This window comes from Prinia subflava, chromosome Z (genome assembly GCF_021018805.1).
Source record: "Prinia subflava isolate CZ2003 ecotype Zambia chromosome Z, Cam_Psub_1.2, whole genome shotgun sequence".
Lineage (NCBI taxonomy): Eukaryota > Metazoa > Chordata > Aves > Passeriformes > Cisticolidae > Prinia > Prinia subflava.
In genome coordinates, this window is record NC_086283.1 from 62,724,731 (window position 1) to 62,742,820 (window position 18,090).

General features: G+C 40.4%; 1 protein-coding gene across 2 annotated transcripts in view; it reads left to right on the forward strand.

The window, feature by feature from the left end:
* Positions 1-18,090, forward strand: part of MOB3B (MOB kinase activator 3B) — a 102,888-nt gene that overhangs the window by 73,048 nt on the left and 11,750 nt on the right. For both annotated transcript variants that reach the window (XM_063423792.1, XM_063423791.1), the window contains one exon: positions 5,122-5,324. In XM_063423792.1, the coding sequence (XP_063279862.1) occupies positions 5,122-5,324 (203 nt within the window). The remainder of the gene's footprint in view (positions 1-5,121; positions 5,325-18,090) is intronic.

The following is an 18,090-nucleotide window of genomic DNA, read 5'->3' on the forward strand; positions in this document are numbered from 1 at the left end:
TACAGTGCTTTCAAGAATTCATCTCTCAGTTCAGCAAAACAGCTTGCAATGAAAAGTGCCAGTTATTTGCTGGGCTTGCATTTATTGGCATTTGGTGAAAAGGGAGGAAGGAAGTATTCTCTCTGAGAAGCTGTCAACAGCTTCCTTTGTGCCTGACAGCGCCAATCAGTGACCAGTTTTGAATACCTTGTTAAACCACTAGAAAGCTGAACTCTGTGAACGCACATGCTAAAAATCAAGCAAACCCCAGGAAAGCTCTCTTTTGTTTCCAGCTTAAGAACAGGTAACAGGGTGCCGGTGGGGCCGGCCCTGCTCCACCACATGGCAGGCCGGGTCAGGCCGGGCCCAAGTGGCTGCCGGGCAGGGGAAGGGGGCCCCAGCCGCATGGCATACTGCTGCTGAGATCCTAGCTGCTTCCCTCCTTCCCCCTGCAGCGTGGCCTCCAAAGAATCCTTCACCATGAACAGCTCCAGCCGCCACTGCCCAGTCATCTTGCTGAGAGGTTGTCCCAGCGCCACGAGAGATCATGCAGCTGAGATCAGGGGTGGCTCTGCAGCCATGCAGAGTGGCCCTGCAGCTGAAATTGAATGCAGCCAGAGTGGTTGTGGCCATTCTGGCTGGGCCCCATAGATCCTGGCACAGCCCCTGGTGCAGCCTGAAGTCCATCATCATGACTGCTTCAGCCACCACCTGGCAGAAACCATCAATGACCCTCTGCAGGCCCTGGGCGAGATAGCAACTCATTCCTTGCACAGATGAAACTTGCAAAGCACTAATCTTCTCTTTAGTGAGAGAACGGGACAGAGTAAAAACAAGTAGAGAGACATCATGAAGACACCAAGGTCAGTGAAGAAGGAGTCAAGTCCTAGATGGGAGGAGAATGAGGAGATGCCTTGGTTTTAGGCTGAAATTCTGTTGTAAGGCTATTGTGATGGACTGTGAATTATTAGAATATCCCTTTAAACAGTATGGAAACAATATGGGGGGATGGAATTTTTCAATTACAGACATGAGCAAAGGCATTTGTATTAAAGCAAGTAAATTTTGAGTGATTCCATGAGAAGCTTGAACAGAGAGAGGGAGAGAGATGAGATGAAGATGAAGATCTGCCCTGAGGAAGAGAAGATTTCTGTTCCCAAAGATGAAGAGAACCTTTGCCTTTGAATAGCTCATCCTTAAAGTAGTACCCCATGAGGTTGCCATAGCCCATGGACACAGCTGTGGGAAGGCTGTGTGAGATGGGAGGGACTTCACAAATGCAGATTCCTAGGTGGCTGGTGTTTGTGAGAATTTAAGTCATGAGAGAACTATTTTTTCTTGTGGAGATGTTTCCATGATATAGCGAAAGAGACTCCTCTCCCTAAAAGAATTGTTAAAAACTATTTTAGAGGTGATAAACTGACCTAAGTTCCAAGTTTTGTCTCTGCACATTATCACTGAGAAAGAAAAGAAGCTTGTAGGGAGAGGAAAGATTTTGAATGTTTTATTCTGATTCTTATTAATTTTACCCTCTTAGAGTTTTGTTAATAAATCTTTCTTTATACCCTGAAAACTTTGAGCCTTCTTTGCTTTTCTTTTAATCCTATCTCACAGCAGAAAAAGAGTAAATAATTCTAGCAGGTGTTTAACCCACTACATTATTGGGTGCATTGGCCAGGAAACAAAAAATTACCAAACCAAAACCATTACATTCCCCTTCCCCCTTTTTTAAGACTTGAAATTTTCTTGGGTATATTTTTTAATTTCTGGTGTTGTCGTGGTTTGAAGGGAAGTGAGTTTTTTTGGAAGTAGTGGTCAAACCAATCAGTCCTTAGGTCTGAGTATTGGCACCTTTGTTGGCCACTAAGAGGTTGGACACGCCTCTGAGGACACGAGGGGTTAAAAGCCGGATTTCCCAGCAGGACTCTCTCTTTCCCTGCTCTGCTTTCGGAGAGGGAGCGTCTTCTCTTCTCCCCTGCCCAGGCCTAGCTAGGCCGGGTGGGGGAGGGGAGCAAGGTGGGCCTGGCTGAGCAAGGTGGGCCTCGGGGTGGGGAACAGAGGGAGCTGGAGTGGAGCTGGTCCAGCTTCCATCTAGAATGGAGGGGTGGAGGGAGAACTTTGGAGGTGCCTTCCGTCCCCCTCCCTGTCCCATCCCGTTCCCCCCCCCTTCCCCCCCCCCCCCGGTCCCGTCTCTCTCCTCCCCCCACAGAGAGAAGGTGCCGAGTTGGAGCTGCTTGTGAGAACTGCAGTGTCTGCGATCGCCTGTGCCTGACCTTGGTGGTGGGAGATAAAGCTTTTAACTCTTTCTAAGGCAGAAGAGAGTTATCCCTGGACGCTGAATTCTCATAGTTGGTGGTTTTAGAAGAGAGAGGACAGCCTGGGACCGAGAGGGTAATGTGAGATAAAAAGAAGCCCCTTCGATTGCCGGAATGAAGAGGAGTGGCCTATTGGGCCGGACTTTTCCTGCATAATGATAGCCATAGACGGACCCTGGACCCTCCTGACTATAAATAAGACTGTGTTTGGGTGGATGTTTTTGGCTCAAACCCAGAGACGTTCTGGCCTGCTTCTTGGAGCCCCCGGCCCCAGGGGTAAATGGGGGGGACCTGAGTCCCAAAATGAGAAGATGGCTGGTTTTTGGTACTTGGCCAAAACATCCTTAAAAAGAGCCCTGTTGCAGTTCAGGTCCATGGACGGCAGTGAGAGTGCTGGACATGGAAAGGAGGGTGTCACCCTGGCAGACCCTTCCAGGCAGTGCCATGGGTGACGTGGGAACACGGGATGGTGGACCTGTTTCCTGTGGGGGGGGGGTCTGTGGTGCGAGAGAGACTCCTCTCGTCCTGGATGGAATGTGGATTGTCTGAATTTTAAAGGATGATGATTTGGATTAGGAACCCAGGGTTGTTGAGGGATTAAGCAAGTAGATGAAGGTAATGTGCTGGAGTCAACTGAGTGAGCATGTATGGAATGGAAATTGGGGGGAGGAGAAGCAGTGTTTTTGGGAGGTTTTCTCTTCTGCTTTTGGGTGGCTGGGTTTTTCTTTCCTTTTCTATTGTCCATTGTTATGTAGTATAATAAATTGTCTGTCTGTTTCAAGTATTAGGCCTGCTCTGCTCTGTTCTTGACCACATCTCACAGTAGTTCATTAGGTAAAATATACACTCATGGGTGCATTGGCATTTTGTCTAATGTCAGCCCATGACAGGTGTGAATATATTTTACAGAAATGTAAAGCAAAATGTTGCTGCTATAATCATCCCTGAATTTAGCCATGTTCTGATGTCTGGAATGTGAATGTGATCCCCTTTGTTAATGAGCAACTATTTGGAGTTTCTATAATGTTTTTGATAGATTATGTTTATTTTGCCTTTGGAAATAACAACAATTGTTATAATCCAGGTGCTTGGCTAATTGTATGGAGTTGCGATTTAAACATTGCCAAGACATCTGTACATACTGTCATTTCTGCAATTTAGCCATGTCTCAGTTCATGGCTTGAGCATTCAAGCCTTCTCCTCTGTGAACTTCCATAACAGCTTTAGCATCTAAATGAATGGATTTGACAACAAAAAGCAAACATTTCTTAAGAAGATAAAGTAGCTGTGCTTTGGTGGATGCAGCTAGTTTTCTATCCTTGGTTTATACATCAGGAATAAGAAGAGCAGCACTGCATCTCTACAAGCTACTTAAAATTGTTTCAAAAGGATTTTGAAATATCTGGTGAACCCAGTACAGGCAAAAAAAAACCCAAGACATTTCCCAACATTATCTGCACCTCCACAATGGCAAATGTAGAAGCAGTTCAGTAATACTTCTGCAGGCTGATGTGTTTCTCTACTCACATGCTGATGGACACACCAGTGTTCGTATCCACAGTGGACAGATCCTTGGCCAGGGATTCCTGGTAAGAATGCATGTTTATGCTGATCAGATGCAAACTGGTTACAGCACAGTTGATAATTTAGGTCATCTGTAATCAAAAAATCGGGTTTTAGTACGTATGTCCTCACATCACCCTCAGTGAAACTGGACAATTTGTCCATCAATTCACCGCTCTTACGAGTGCTGAGCAATACTTAGCAGGAGACTAAAATTTGAAAACTAGAAAGCTTGCAAAAGTGTTAATTTAGTCCCTCCACCTTCTTTCTGCCAGTAATAAATGTTTTTCTTGTTCAGAGCCTGAACTGGGCTTTTAGGCAGTATGGAAATGTTTGACTGTGAGGGTTTTTTTTTTATTTTTTAAGAATCAATAGCTGTATTTATGTGGTTTAAATCCAACTGAAGCGTGAATTAGATAACTGAAAAATCAGGAGACTGCAACAAAGCAGAGTAGCAGTAAGGTTCTGAGCATGGCACTAAAGTCAGTATGTCTGAGAGACAATCATAGAAGGAGATGAAACTTTAAGATTTTGGGGACAGCTTAGTGGCACAGAACTCCATGCAAGATCAGTCTTTAATAGAGAGCAGTTCTGAAGAAATATTTCATGCCCCATTATTGTTGCCTGATAGTTTATTAGCAAACAGTGCTTTTGCAGCTGCTTTGGAGTCTCCAAGTATAAAGTAGTGTAACGTCAAAAGTGTTTTGAAAGACCATTCCTGTATCTCTTTAAAAGATTTTCTATTAAAGGAGTAATCAGATTGGTACATGTAACTGGGAGGAAGTTGAAAGCAAAAGGGTACTTCCGTCAGTTATTTCAAATTTGTTATTAAATTTGATGCTGTGAAATGCCACTGTTGAGTAACTTGAGCAGAAAGTGTGTTAATTCTAAGAAGTTCTCTGTATGTATCACTTTGGGGAACAGTTATTGCATGACGTAAATCCACTGATGTGAATAGTTCAGTGTGCCGTGAAAAATCACCTTTCTCAATGTTATAATACTGGATGTATTCATTAAATTATACACGGGGAAAAAAAGAACTTGTTCCTGTCAGTCTTGAGCCACTAAAGTTGTTTAAGTATTTGGCTATCTTTGGTGCTAGCTGTCAAGTAAATGCATGCATAAAGTGATCTTCTGGATTGGAAAGGAGGCCTAGGAAGCCATAACCTAGTTTGCAGTTACAATCTCACACTTGGCTATAAAGCTTTTGTCTTGGGAGGATGAGAGAGGATGGTTATGATAACCTTGCATTCTCTATTCACAGGTGTTCCCTTTCCAAAGAACTTTCTCCAGATCTGCAAGAAGATACTCTGTCGGCTTTTTCGGGTGTTCGTTCATGTCTACATCCATCATTTCGACCGTATCATCCTTATGGGGGCTGAGGCCCATGTCAACACCTGTTACAAGCATTTTTATTATTTTGTGACAGAGCTCAACCTCATAGACCGCAAAGAACTAGAGCCTTTGGTAAGTGTGGCATCTGGGCAAAAGCTCTAGGAAATTTTCCTCCTCCCTTCACCAAGACATTCTCATCCTTGTTGCAGTGAGTCTCCTTTAGGAACAATATCTGTCATTCAACGCAGATGATTTAAAGGGATGAACTCTGCCTCTGCATAGACCCATTCTTTCTGCTGCAGTACTTGTGAAATCCTCAGTAGGCCCTGTAGGAAGAGAGAAGTGCAACGTACGTTGGATGGAAAAATACAAGGTGGAGAATGCTGGCATTTGAAAATAGAAGTTCATTTGTCTTCTGCTTTTTCCTGTACTATATATTTAGTATATAACTTTATTCTGTTTTCACTGGTCAGTAACAGCATGGCAGTAAGTCATAGCAGTCGCTTAAATGCATGTAAAGGGAACAGCTATTATTATAAAGGTGAATTGTGAGGTTATTTAAGTGTTAAAGTAGGTGTTTGTGAAGGTATTGAGTGTGTTGGATCCAGAGAACACTCTGAATCTAAGTGAGACAGATGAAGTGAGACAGAGGTTCAGATAATTAGCAGTGTAACAAAACCAGACACTTCCTTGTGGACTGAAATAGATTAAAATGAAAATCATTGTTTCCAGAAGCAAGGGCCCAGAAATGGAAACATTTCTGCTGTTGCTTGCAAATGCAAATTAAACAAGTACAAGCAGAGAAAGAAAAGTAAGAAATAATTCAGAAAGCTGTTCAAATCCTCACTCTGGGTGTTTAGCCAACTTTGAAAGGGATCAGGGACACGCTTCTCCATAGGTAGAGTTTGGAATATACTGTATCATACAGACTATTAGAAAGTGCTGGAATCACTGGGGTTTTTGGGGGTTTTTTTTGGTGTTTTGTTTTGTTTTGTTTTTTGTTTTTTAACACAGAATCACGGGACAGCCGAGGTATTGGCTGGCACCTGTGGATATCATGTAGTCCAAATCGCTGTGTCACCCAGAAAGGGTACCCAGGACCACACCATGTTTTAGGTGCTGCACATAAAGGCACATTGCAAGGCTATGTGTAGCTCAGTTGATACGAAACAATTCTGAAAGTGTGGCAAAGTGATGTTTGCCTGCATTTCTGCAGGAATTTCTGCAGGTGTGGTTCTTGTATATACTTACACTGATGGGAGGAGAGTCTGTGAAGTAAGAAAAAATATATCACCTTGTTTTCAACAGTTTGCAAGGCCCACTTAAAGACATTTCATTTGGCCTGTATTGATAAGCTGAGATGTATCTGTGCTATTTTCTGCATAGGAGAATTTAATATGCTGTATAAATATGTGCTAAGGGGTAGAAGGCAGCCCTGCTAAAGAGACTTTCTGCCAGATGCTAGGTTAGCCTGTAGCTATTAAATACTGAAGTTGAATCGTAAGCCTGATACAAATCAGAATATCTCAGAGATAGGAACAGAGTGATTTTAAGTCTATTACAAGAGCTTTAGAATACAGAGGGGACAAAAATGGTTTAATTCTGCAGTTAGTGGGTATCAATACCCCTGCACAAAGCTGACACGTGAAGGTTTGAAGACACATGAAGAAGGGGCTGGAGTGGTGCAGGAGGGTTACTCAAATCCAGCAGCAGAGCAAGATGGGAATGTGCTCCAATTGGTGTGAGCTGTCCTTTAGTATTCCTCTCTTCACAAAGTTTTTCTTGGGATCATTGTATGATTATTAACTTTGCTGGAATTCACTATCTCCCAAATAAATGTTTCACCCACTTTCCTCTTCCTGTCCTTGACTTGGGTGGGTGTCAGCAGTGTGGAAATGCAGAAAAAAACACCCCATACCTGTATTTTTCTCTTCAGCTGAGCAAGGAGAAGGGAGGGAATTGCCAAACAAAGCAGGCATTACGAACAGTTCTGATTTTTAATATGGTAGTTGAAGACAACCTGTTCACCATGACAGGAAATGAGCCTGCATTATCTCCCTTAATTAGAAAATGGGCTAGGAGATGATTAAATAAACAGACTGCCACAGGCTTTAATAAATGGAAAGACAACTGATTTATCAGCATAACTTAAGGAAGGGAGAATAACTGGGGAGGTTGGCAGTAGATGAATCATAATATTAGTCTGCAAGACTTATGGTCTATGTTTAAAATAGATTTTATCAGACTTTTGCAACCCAGTGCAGCAGTTATAAAATCCAATGAAGCAAATAATTCAAATAGGGTTCTCCCTCCCATCTGGGGGTTGCATAACTTGTCCTTTCTGCAGTCAAAGAGGTGGTTATAGTTTAAAATGCTATATGTCATTTTCCCATACCCATCAGCAGGTTAATTTGACAGATTCTTGAGTCTTTCATAGAGTTGTTATATATGCGGACAAATGAGGAAACTGACATAGTTACTGACCCCACAGAGGGTCCTGAGGAAAAAACACATGTCCATCTGGTTAATTTAGGGAAAAAGAAGTTGTCTCAAAATGTATGATTTTTATTCTGCAGCCAACAGACTGACAAGGCAGCACTATGAGAGCTCTCAGAAGACCGCTTAAATTATCCCTCCATGGGGAGGCTGTGGGGAAACATACTTAGCTTTAAGATGTGTTACTTGTTTTGTTCCATTTCCTGTGCGGCCAACTTAATTTCTCACTCTCAGTAGTTCACCTTAATTCGCTTCTGAGCCTCTTTCAATGGCCAAAACACCATAGGCATGGGGGTGCCTATTACCTCCATCCCACCTTCATCTTTTGTAGGTGACAGCTTGTCAAAATTCAAACACAGCCTCTAAATATACTTATAAGTGACTATCTTTATGCAGCTGCCTCAGCACATAAATTAGTTGTTCAAACATTAGCACGGCTACAGCAAGTATAGCCCTTCTGCTTCCTTCTTGTGATGCATTTCCTCCGACAATGTATTCTACAGTATGTAGGACTTAAGAAATATACCATGTAACTTTATAAGCATATCATGAGCAAAACAATCTTGGTTCATAGAGTTTACTTAATTTATTACCAGTTAACAAAACTTTTGATTACTGATCTGTGTATTGAGGAGAAAAAAGATAATTAAACAAAACAGTTGGCAAAGAAATACCTTTTTTCCCTGGGCTCTAATTCAGTAAAAAACTTCTCTCTGCTTCCAGGTCTCCACTCACCTTGAGTTTGCTAGGCTACATTCAGATACTCCTAATCCCTTTGCTGAAATGAAGGGCAATGCAGGAGACTGGGGAGGTGTCTGTTGCTTCTTTCTTCTTACTTGTGTTTCTCCACCCATGCTGGGTTTACTGTGGGACATAGTCCCTCCACAGTGTCCCTGTTCTGGTGTGCACCCATGACCCACAGTCCCTTCAGGGCTGCGTCTGCTCTGGCACATGGTCCTTGCTTCCAACAATGTCTCCAACACATCCCAACAGTGCCACCATTTGTCTTCTCCTTTTAACAGTTGCTGCTTTCTTAAATATCTGTGAGCAGAGGCACCATGTGCTTCTCTAGCAGAAATTTTGGCACATGGTGGTTTTATTGCAGTGGTGTTAGGGGCAGGCAAGGGGAAGCAGAGGGCTGGCACAGGACAATACATGACCTTCTGCCACTGTAAACCCACCCTGCTAGCCCCCTGCCACCAAAACCCTTCCAGTAAGGCCCAGTACAAAGCATCCTCTTCTAAGCCATGTGTGCTCCCTTGAATAAAGGACTTACTTTGTGTTTCTAATTTTGTTTTAGGTTTTTTGCCTATCTCTGGGTAATAGGTCTCTTCATCAGTCTTCTTACAAGAAATATAAAAAATATTTAGCATTTGACAGAAGTCTTGTGAGCCTGAATTCAACAGTGTTTGCAAAGTACACTGATGCCACAAAGTAAGAATTGTACCAAGAGAAGAGCTTGCTCTTAGTTCTACCTCCTGCTTTCAGCAGCAAACTGTATCCTTACCACATCCGAAAGAAATGGGAAGACCAAAGCTTTCTGTGTTCTTTAACTTGGTGTTTGCTGATTTGCTTTGCTGTTGCTCTAGGAGTTACACTGGTTGAAATGGGAAGAGAATGAGCTTTTAGGAACCTGATCTGCTGCAGGCTGATGGGTCCATCTGTCAGAGGAGGGGAAGAGCATCTTTGGCCATAGTCTTGACAAGTTGGTGAGGAGGCCTTTAAACTAAAGATGCCAGTGAGAAGGGAACCTCAGTCCAACCCACTCCTATTAGTTTGATAGCAGTGCAAATCAGTTCCCTTCCCAGCAGATTCCTAAATAATTGGAAACTGTTGAGGGTAGTGAAATTCTCTTCTGAGGTCAGGAGTAATAGACAGTAGAAAATAGTAATCTGCTTTGCTTATATTCAAGTTGTTGGGGTTTTTTAAATATAAATCACATCCTATGAAAACATTGAGCTTTTTCTCGAAGTAATTTTTATAAACATTTTTTTGGAAGATCAGAAAGTAGTAGTTATATTTGAATAACAAAAAGTACAGAAGGATATTGTTTATGTGCACTGTTGTGCTTACTTTTGAAATGTTGGTTTCATTTAGATGCAGAGACTATCAGCCACAGTAGCAACAGGCTGGAATTAGGGCTGGAAGTGGTGACCATCAGTAGAGCTGAGTGTATAAAAATGGTGAAGCTGGCAATTGCCACCATGAGCATGGACTTATTCTGCAGGATAAACATGGACATTAGGATTTTCTTGCCTCATTATTCTCAGTGTAAAAGCTTCCATTGGCTACACAGCATGATTGTTTTCTGAAAACATTTTCATCTGATATTTGGAACCGCTTAAAAGTAACTATAACATGGAAGTCAAGAAACCAAATTAAGAAGTCTGTTTTCACACAAGTTCTGTCAAGTCTCGTATCTATTTCAGGATTAACAGTACTGTAGTCATATAGTGACTTTTATGCTTTTTGTTTTTCCAAGGTTACAGACTTCATAAATACCAGCCCCCAGCTCTGTAACTCATGTCATTCTGCCTCTATACATGAGGCCAAGGTGGCTACTGGTATATGTCTAATGTCTTTTCACTAAATTATGAGCAGCTTTGCTGCATCTTTGTCTATACCACAAAAAAAAAGTTCGCTCATCAGGCAATTAAATGCCAGAAATGCCATAGATGTAGTAGAAATACTATAAACATAACACTTCTGGCACTAGCTTCAATCAGTACTCACAGTGGAAAACTCAGCTGTAGCAAGTCTAGTAAAACATGGCAAAGTACTGGCATTTTGACACAGGCACACTCAGATGAAGCACAGCTGAGTAAAACAGGATGATTACAAGAGACTTTTTATGCAGACAAAATTTTCAAGAATATATTTTAAAATAAAAGTATTCCTTTTTTAATTCACTGAGGTTTTTTTCAAAATTCTGCATTGTCTGCTTAGTTATTTTTTTATCTTTATGGCGAAAATTAGAATTTGCATTTTTCCAGTCCATATTCTTTGTATATCCACTAACAATCTTCATGAAAGCAGTGAATGTACGCACAGATCAGTAGAGTCTGAAATAAAAATTATCTGCCAGTCAGCAGAGGACAGTTTGAGCTCAAGAGTACAGGAGACCTAATTTCATTATAGTTACTGTGTTCTTGTTGTCACTGTCCTTTATAGCTACCCAGTTTTACTTTTATACTGCTGCTCATTGTCATCAAAGTACAGCCCTTCAGACCTTTCCAAGGTGTCCTGTGTTACAGCACTTAGAAGAAGCAAGACAACAGTAATATTAAGACATTGTTTTAAAGATACCTCCGGCTGTTTATCCTTCCAGACTTCCCTGTGTGTTGTGTGTGCTGCCTGTTGTGTGTGGATGGCTTAAGCTTTGGGCAGGGAACATGTAACTTTTAGTCTTGTTCAGACGTGTTTAGTCACTGCTGCCAACTAGAAAACAGGGTGTTTTTTTCATTCAGAAATGCAAAAAAACAACCAATCAACCAAAAAATCCAGACAACCTAGCATTTCCTGCCCCAGTCCAGTTATGTTGTTAATATCCAACAGGATTTTCTGTACATTGTACAAGTGGTGAGAATGTCTCAAAAAAATGAATCTGATCACTAACTGAAGAAGAAACCAGTTATACATAAATGCCATTTTTTCCATTTCCTGCAGGAAATTAGAAGGAAATTGAGACCTCTAGGACTTAACATTGCTAAAAACAATAGAATTCTCAACTCTGATGCTCGAAGAATGCAGCGCCTTAAGGTGCACTGCCATGCTGGATTTTCTGATTTTTTGGCACACATTTTCAGTGACTATTTCTATGGCGTTGTCTGCTTTGCTTGCTGAACTCAAGACAGAAGGACTTTCCTAGCAAGATATTGGTAAACTGTTAAAAAAAAAGCCTATGTTTTCCTTTCTTCAGCACTTAACAGCTCCCTTCAGTAGGCTAGCTGTCATAAGGCAATCGTGAATACAGTATTAAGAAGAAATTTCAGAAAAACTGCTTTACTTAACTAAAAGTCTGTGTTTTTTTAATTTGAACTGTACTTGTTGAGTGACTCTGTTAGTTTTAATAAGTGTTGGACTGAACTGTTTTTATTCTCTCCAAACCCACATGAACCAAAGAACAGAAACAGCAAGCCCACTTTTTCTAACTGTCAAGGGGAAAAAAAAATCTCATGTCACATGAACTTAGAAGTTCTGCAAAAGAAAAAAGAAAGTAGGAAAGATGCATTTATTGTCCCATTTAATTAGATCTGTTAGTGTATAGAATAATTTATGCAAAATACCTACTATATGCAACAAAATTGTAGTTCACATTAGAGAACTACCATGTCTCCTGATAAATGTGAAGCAAAATTTTATGTTAAGGATAGTTGTAGTGTTTGCTTATTCGCTATGCATTTACTTCAGTGTGAAAAGCAACACATTTCAAGTGCATTTAATAGCTAAAGTACACTAAACCCAAGTTTTGTTTTATTGTTACAGAAGACAAAAACATGCAGAAGGTGAAAATACTTCATTGGACTATGACAATTTTAAGCAAGTCTGTCATCCAAATGCCTTTCTTTGTATCTAGCTGGGTCTAACTCTACTCACAGGTGTACTTGGCAGGGTAATTTCCTGATCCTGTTCCTGCTTGCAGTCAGTTGATAAAATACCTTTGCCATCAGTGATAAGACATTACATTTGCAGACAGGAGTATTATCTATGTCCTGCAAACATTACCAAGCAAATTCAGGAGAAACCAAACAGGATTATTGTCAGCCTGTCCTTAGGTTCAAAATAACTACCCTGAAGCTAAAGAGATTGTCTGAGAGATTAATTTAATGCTGCACATCATGATAATTGAGACTCATTCAAGTGGAAGACATTGTGAAACCTAACAAAGGAAATACCTGAATGATCAATATACCCACTAGACAAAAATAACCAGTCTGTTGGTGGTTTTTTCAGTCAGTATACAGAGAGAGGGGGAAGGGAAGGGAAGAAGTAGAGGAATTTTTTTTACTAACTTTGGCGAGAACAATTTCTAAATTACTATTTAGGGCATGTTTCTAACTAAAACTTCCATTTAAAAAAAGGAGTTTTGTATATGACTTTACTGCTACAATTCTGTTGTCAGCTTTCCTATCCTCATCAACCTGTCTGAATACAGATTAGTTGTGCAGCATGGGATCATAGACCTCATACACTTGTAAATAGCTTCTTTTGTCACCAGGATACAAAGTGCTTTGTCCACATGTTAATGATTTGTTAGCTGTTGAGAGGTTTGTGAAGAAAGCAGCAAAAGAAGCTGCAGATGTCATAGCCATTTGTGCTCTGAAGAACAGATCTTTCTCTCCTTCATCTGCTTAATCTGCAGTTATGATTTGAACTACAAAGACTGTGAACTGGCTGCACTGGTGCATCAATGGGCCTCTCTGTGTGCATATAGCATCCCTGTGGCTGTGGCTTGCTTTTCTGTCCATGAGGGTAGGGAGGAGTAAGATGTGTCCCAATGATGCTTGTGTTTGCTCAGCAGAGCCTTCTACTCATGAATCTCAGATCAGGTTGGATTAGGCTGGTACAGGTCCATAAACCGCAAGGCCTGTTTGTGTATCACCTTTCTGCCCAACACTGTATTTCTTCACAGGATGGTTAAACAGATCCTAAGTTCCTGTGAGACTATGGTTAACGCTGGGCAATGGGGGTTTGTTTTGTTTCAGGTTTTTTGGTGGTTTGGTGTTTGTGGGGTTTTTGTTTGTTTGTTTATGTGGTTTGGTTTTTTTGGTGGTTTTTTTGTTTTTTGTTTTTGCTGCAGTATTTGTAGTCAGTAAGCTTGGCAAATGGATCTGGCATGGTGCCCACTGCTGGCATATCCTTGCTCTTGGTCACTTGGTCAGGTCTTCCAGGCTGATGGGTGCCTCCAGGCAAGGTATCCCTGCCTGTCAGCAGGCAGTGCTGTTTCTCTATCCACTCATCTGCTGACACACTTGTATATACATTTAAAAACCTCACTATGTTTAGAAAAGTTGTCAGAGGGTTAAAACAAGATATTTCCACATCATCCTTAGGCTCACTAACTGGCAGCAGGAGGAGCTGAGAATGTCAAGCCATGCTTTGGTTCAGTTTGGAGAACTGGAAGTGAGGATGGGACCCAGGCACTGAAGGAGGATTTGAGTCTTTAAAATAACACGGGCTTTTTAGTGAAGGTCATTATCACATTTATTATTTTTTCTGGTGTAATATATAAGGTGTGTCCCAGTGATGCTGGGATAAGAATAGTATCCTTATAGAATATTATTATTTATACTGTTTTTTTAATACTATATTTAGATTGTTTTTTCACTTCATCTACTTTTTCGTTAGCTTTTGAGAAGGAGGACCCTCTGGCTTCTATTACATACTGGTACAAAGGTGATGTTTGTTTGAAGGGGTTTTGCCTTGTGTTTTGCCAGCTATATATTATACTCCCATAAGCATAGAAACAGAATTTTCTTAGAAGAACATAATTCTTTATGGGAAACTCATTCTTCTTGTTGAGTAATCCATTCAGATGCAATCAATATCTTACCACAGGTAAATTTATCATATTAAATAGAGATTTCCTCAGCTACTCCTGGCTATGTTGCATTTTTCATTCTTCTGCTGCATTTAAAGGTGAACTAAGGAGTAAAAATTAAAATAATTAGGTGTAGATTTATGTGCTGAATATATCTGAAATTTATGTTGGAGCATTATGGAGGGGAGAGGAACAGACATTCTTCAGATATAAATATTGATCACCTTTTTAATTGTTTCATTTTTTCCTTCATCTGTGAAATCAAGTTGGTACTCCCTGAAAAATATTCAGGAATGTGTTCTTCTGTGAAATCACAAATACTAACAAAATAGAGAGATTCCTGATGCTTACAGAGTGGCTTGTTAGCATTAATTCTAGAGAGTAAGTAGATACTTCAAGGACTCCATAAAGAACAGCAAATTTTTCTCTTTATGTTCCTTAGAAGTAAGTTCCATGTTAAATTCTCCTCACTTACTGATCTTGGCCATATTCAACACATAAAATGGGTCTAGGCTTCTGGTTTGGATTTTGGATTTGAAAAACAGCATCTACTTCTGCCTTCATTTTTTTGAGCTAACTGTGTAATCCAGAATTGAGAGCAGGAACAAGTCTGAATGTAGCAATGTAGAATAATGCCCTGGACTGTCTTGTAATTAATTTTCAAGAGGAAGTGCACCTCCTATCAAAAGCTCTGGTATGGAGAGTTTCTGTTAACAAGCACAGAAAGACTTTGAAAGTTTTCAGTATGTTTTCAAGTGCTTATGTGTGCCAGTGTCTCTGTGTTTGATTTTCAGATTCCCTAGTCTTTCTAGGGAATTATATTCATTCAATATCCAGCTGGGACTAGGTATCACAATACCTTAAGGCAAAGAGCATTTCCAGTCCTCCTGCCTTCTCAGAGTAGTCAGTTGATAGCTAGCTGTTGTTTGCCGTGTTTGGGAAATACTCTTACGTGCTTTTAATTGATAATTGTTAGTCAAGAACATACTTCTACACCTTTCCAAATTTAAAATGAATAGTGACGTTTCAGAGAAGCACAAACCCTAGAAGACTCAGGAGACTCTGAAGAACATTCAACTTGTGTTAAAGATAGTGCTCACCTAAGGCTATGCAGCAGCAGAATAACTAAGGATCAGTTCCTCGGTGAGGTTTCCCTCAAACCTGTTCTTCAGAGTTCTTCAAAACTGTTCTTCAGAGTTAAGTGGAGGGGGGACTGTCTGCTAACTTCTCTGGTGCCCATCAGAATCAGTGAGAGATATGCCAGCATGCTCTGTGAAGAGTGGGTAGTTAATTTTTAAAGGTAAGTATCTCAGAGCGGGCAGAGTCTGGCAAGTAGGAGCAGCTTGTTCAGTAACAGGCTCAGCAGCAGGCTCTGCAGCACACAGCATGCCTCATGCTGCCACCCAGCCAAGACTGGACACTGGAGGTATGACCCTTCCTCTCCTTCTCACCAGCATTTTGAGTGAAGCCAACTTTTTCTTTGCCAGCATCCAAATTATATCAGTATCTCTGAGAAACCCTTTCCTGGTTATTTTGTGAATTCCTCTAAGAAAATAAAAAAGTAGAAGTGTGTCACTCCCGCAAGGCTTGCACCAATTCACTCTCACAGGAATCATGGGCTTTTTCTTTTTTTAAAGCACATCTAATTCACTCTCATTGGGTGAAATCAGTAAAAGCTCAAGGACATATATGCAGGAATGCAATGTGACTGTACTTGTGTGCCCTTCATTTACCAGTAACCATAAATATCAATACAGAGAATGTTTCTATGCATCAGAGATATCAATGTTTTTTAAGGTTAAACATTTTTATGACTTTACAATTTTGTTGAGATTTTCAAAACTGTAGCCAAGCAGCTGTTGGGACAGAAGGCCTTGCAGGAAGAAAGTTACAGACCCATTTGCAGTAATGTTCACTTGACAGGGTGGGGAAGTAGGATCTAGGGAGAAGACTGTGGATGTAACTATATAACCAAAAAACCCCCCCAAAACAAACAAAAAAAACCCCCACAAACAAACAAAAACACACACACACAAAAAAAAACCCAAAAAACAAAACACCAAAAACAAAACCACCACCAAAAAAAAAAAAAAACCAAAACCACAAACAAACAACAACAACAAAAACCAAAACAAAAAAAACCCCACCAAAACTAAGAAATTAAGGGAGAGAGAGGTTTGGGGAGAATTTGTATTACCATAAAAACATAAATTCTGCCTCTAGAGAGAAGTTAGAAATGGCATAATAGGTTCATGCTTCATGGCTGTCATGGCAAACTGGTTCAAAACGCTCTGGTTTACATCTTATGCACAGATCCTCTAAGTTCCTACTCTGCCCTTTTCCTGACACATTTATGCATATCTAAACTCCTACCTCTGCTGCTATTGCAATTTGCCTCCCACTGTGTCTGAAGGATGGTGGCCCAGTTTACAATGGCTCTAATATGGTCTGCATTAGTCCCTGGACTGTGTTTATAACAGGGTAAGATGATGCAGTCTGACTGAAAATCACTGTTCAGCAGCAGATGCAGAAGGAAGTTGCAGTGTTCCACCTCACAGATCTATCAGCCTTGATCATAGGAAGTATACTAGGAACATGCAGACACTGAGTATGTGTAAAATTTAGGGCCAGAAAAGATAAAAGCTGCCTTGAAATGCATTAACACCTAATTAATCTTCAGTAGGAAGCTGTCCAACACTGTGCTGAATTTTATTTAGTTCTGCATTTGGTGTTTGTTGCTCTAATGAAATAAACCTTATCACTAAAAACTATTTAAGAAAAAAACCAAAACAACCCAAAACCCACCCCCAAAACATTTAAGGAGAGAAGGAAACAGATTTTTCCATGAACAGTCAGCTTTGTCATCTTTAACAAATTGGAAGAGAAGCCACTACTAATTCAGCTCAATGTATATATCAGTGTGGAGATCACATATTACCTTATAAATTCCAGGACTAATTACCATTGTCTTTATAACAAATTACAACATTCCATTCTGTTATATGCATGGCAACAAATAACAAGTAATGCCAGATAAATATACAAGAAAGAAAAGTTAGTTAAAGGTTTGGAAAGGGAGGGAAAAGTCCCATGATTATGTGTAGGATTCTAGGTGGAAAAATAGTCTGTTCAACACAGAGTAAGATACAGTTACAAAAGTGTCATGAAGCCGTTTGCATTAGATCTTAATAACCTTATAAATTATAAAAAAAATATTCAAGCAAGCTAAGAGATTTTTCAGAGACTTCCGATAACTTGGTAAATCTCAATTGCTTTTCCAAGGTAAATGCTGGTGTATGTGGATGGCTGTTGGTCAGATAATGCCTTTCCAGAAAATTTGCTGAATATACGAAATTTTATAGAAAGGGGCAGCCATTTACCAAAGAGTTTGTATCAGAGTGCTTGTAAATCAGATCAAATAAAATCCTATGTGGATCCCAAACCCCAGTTCCTAATGGAGTCTGTGAATGGTCCAAAACCCCATCGTAGAGATGAATGCCACAGCTCTGGTCAAGTACTCAAGGTTTGTGTTCCTGTGCCCTTTGTGCCTGTGGGTAGGCAGAAATAACTAGGCAGAGAAGGTGTATCTAGGACTCCAAATGGCTGCAGATTCAATGAGAATGATTGGAATCCTTTTTCTGACATTAAATTAAAAGGTTTCTGGCATTTATAGTTGATTTATTTTTTGGGGAAGCAGGATGTAGCACCATTTACTTGACATGGCTAGGGATTCATTAGGTTATTACAGCTGTCAAAAGTGACTAAATGCTATATTTTACTTGCCAGTTATGTTCATTGTCCTTGAAAGTGACAGAGAGGGGCAGAAACATGGTGCCATATAAAACCACATGAGTTTGCAGA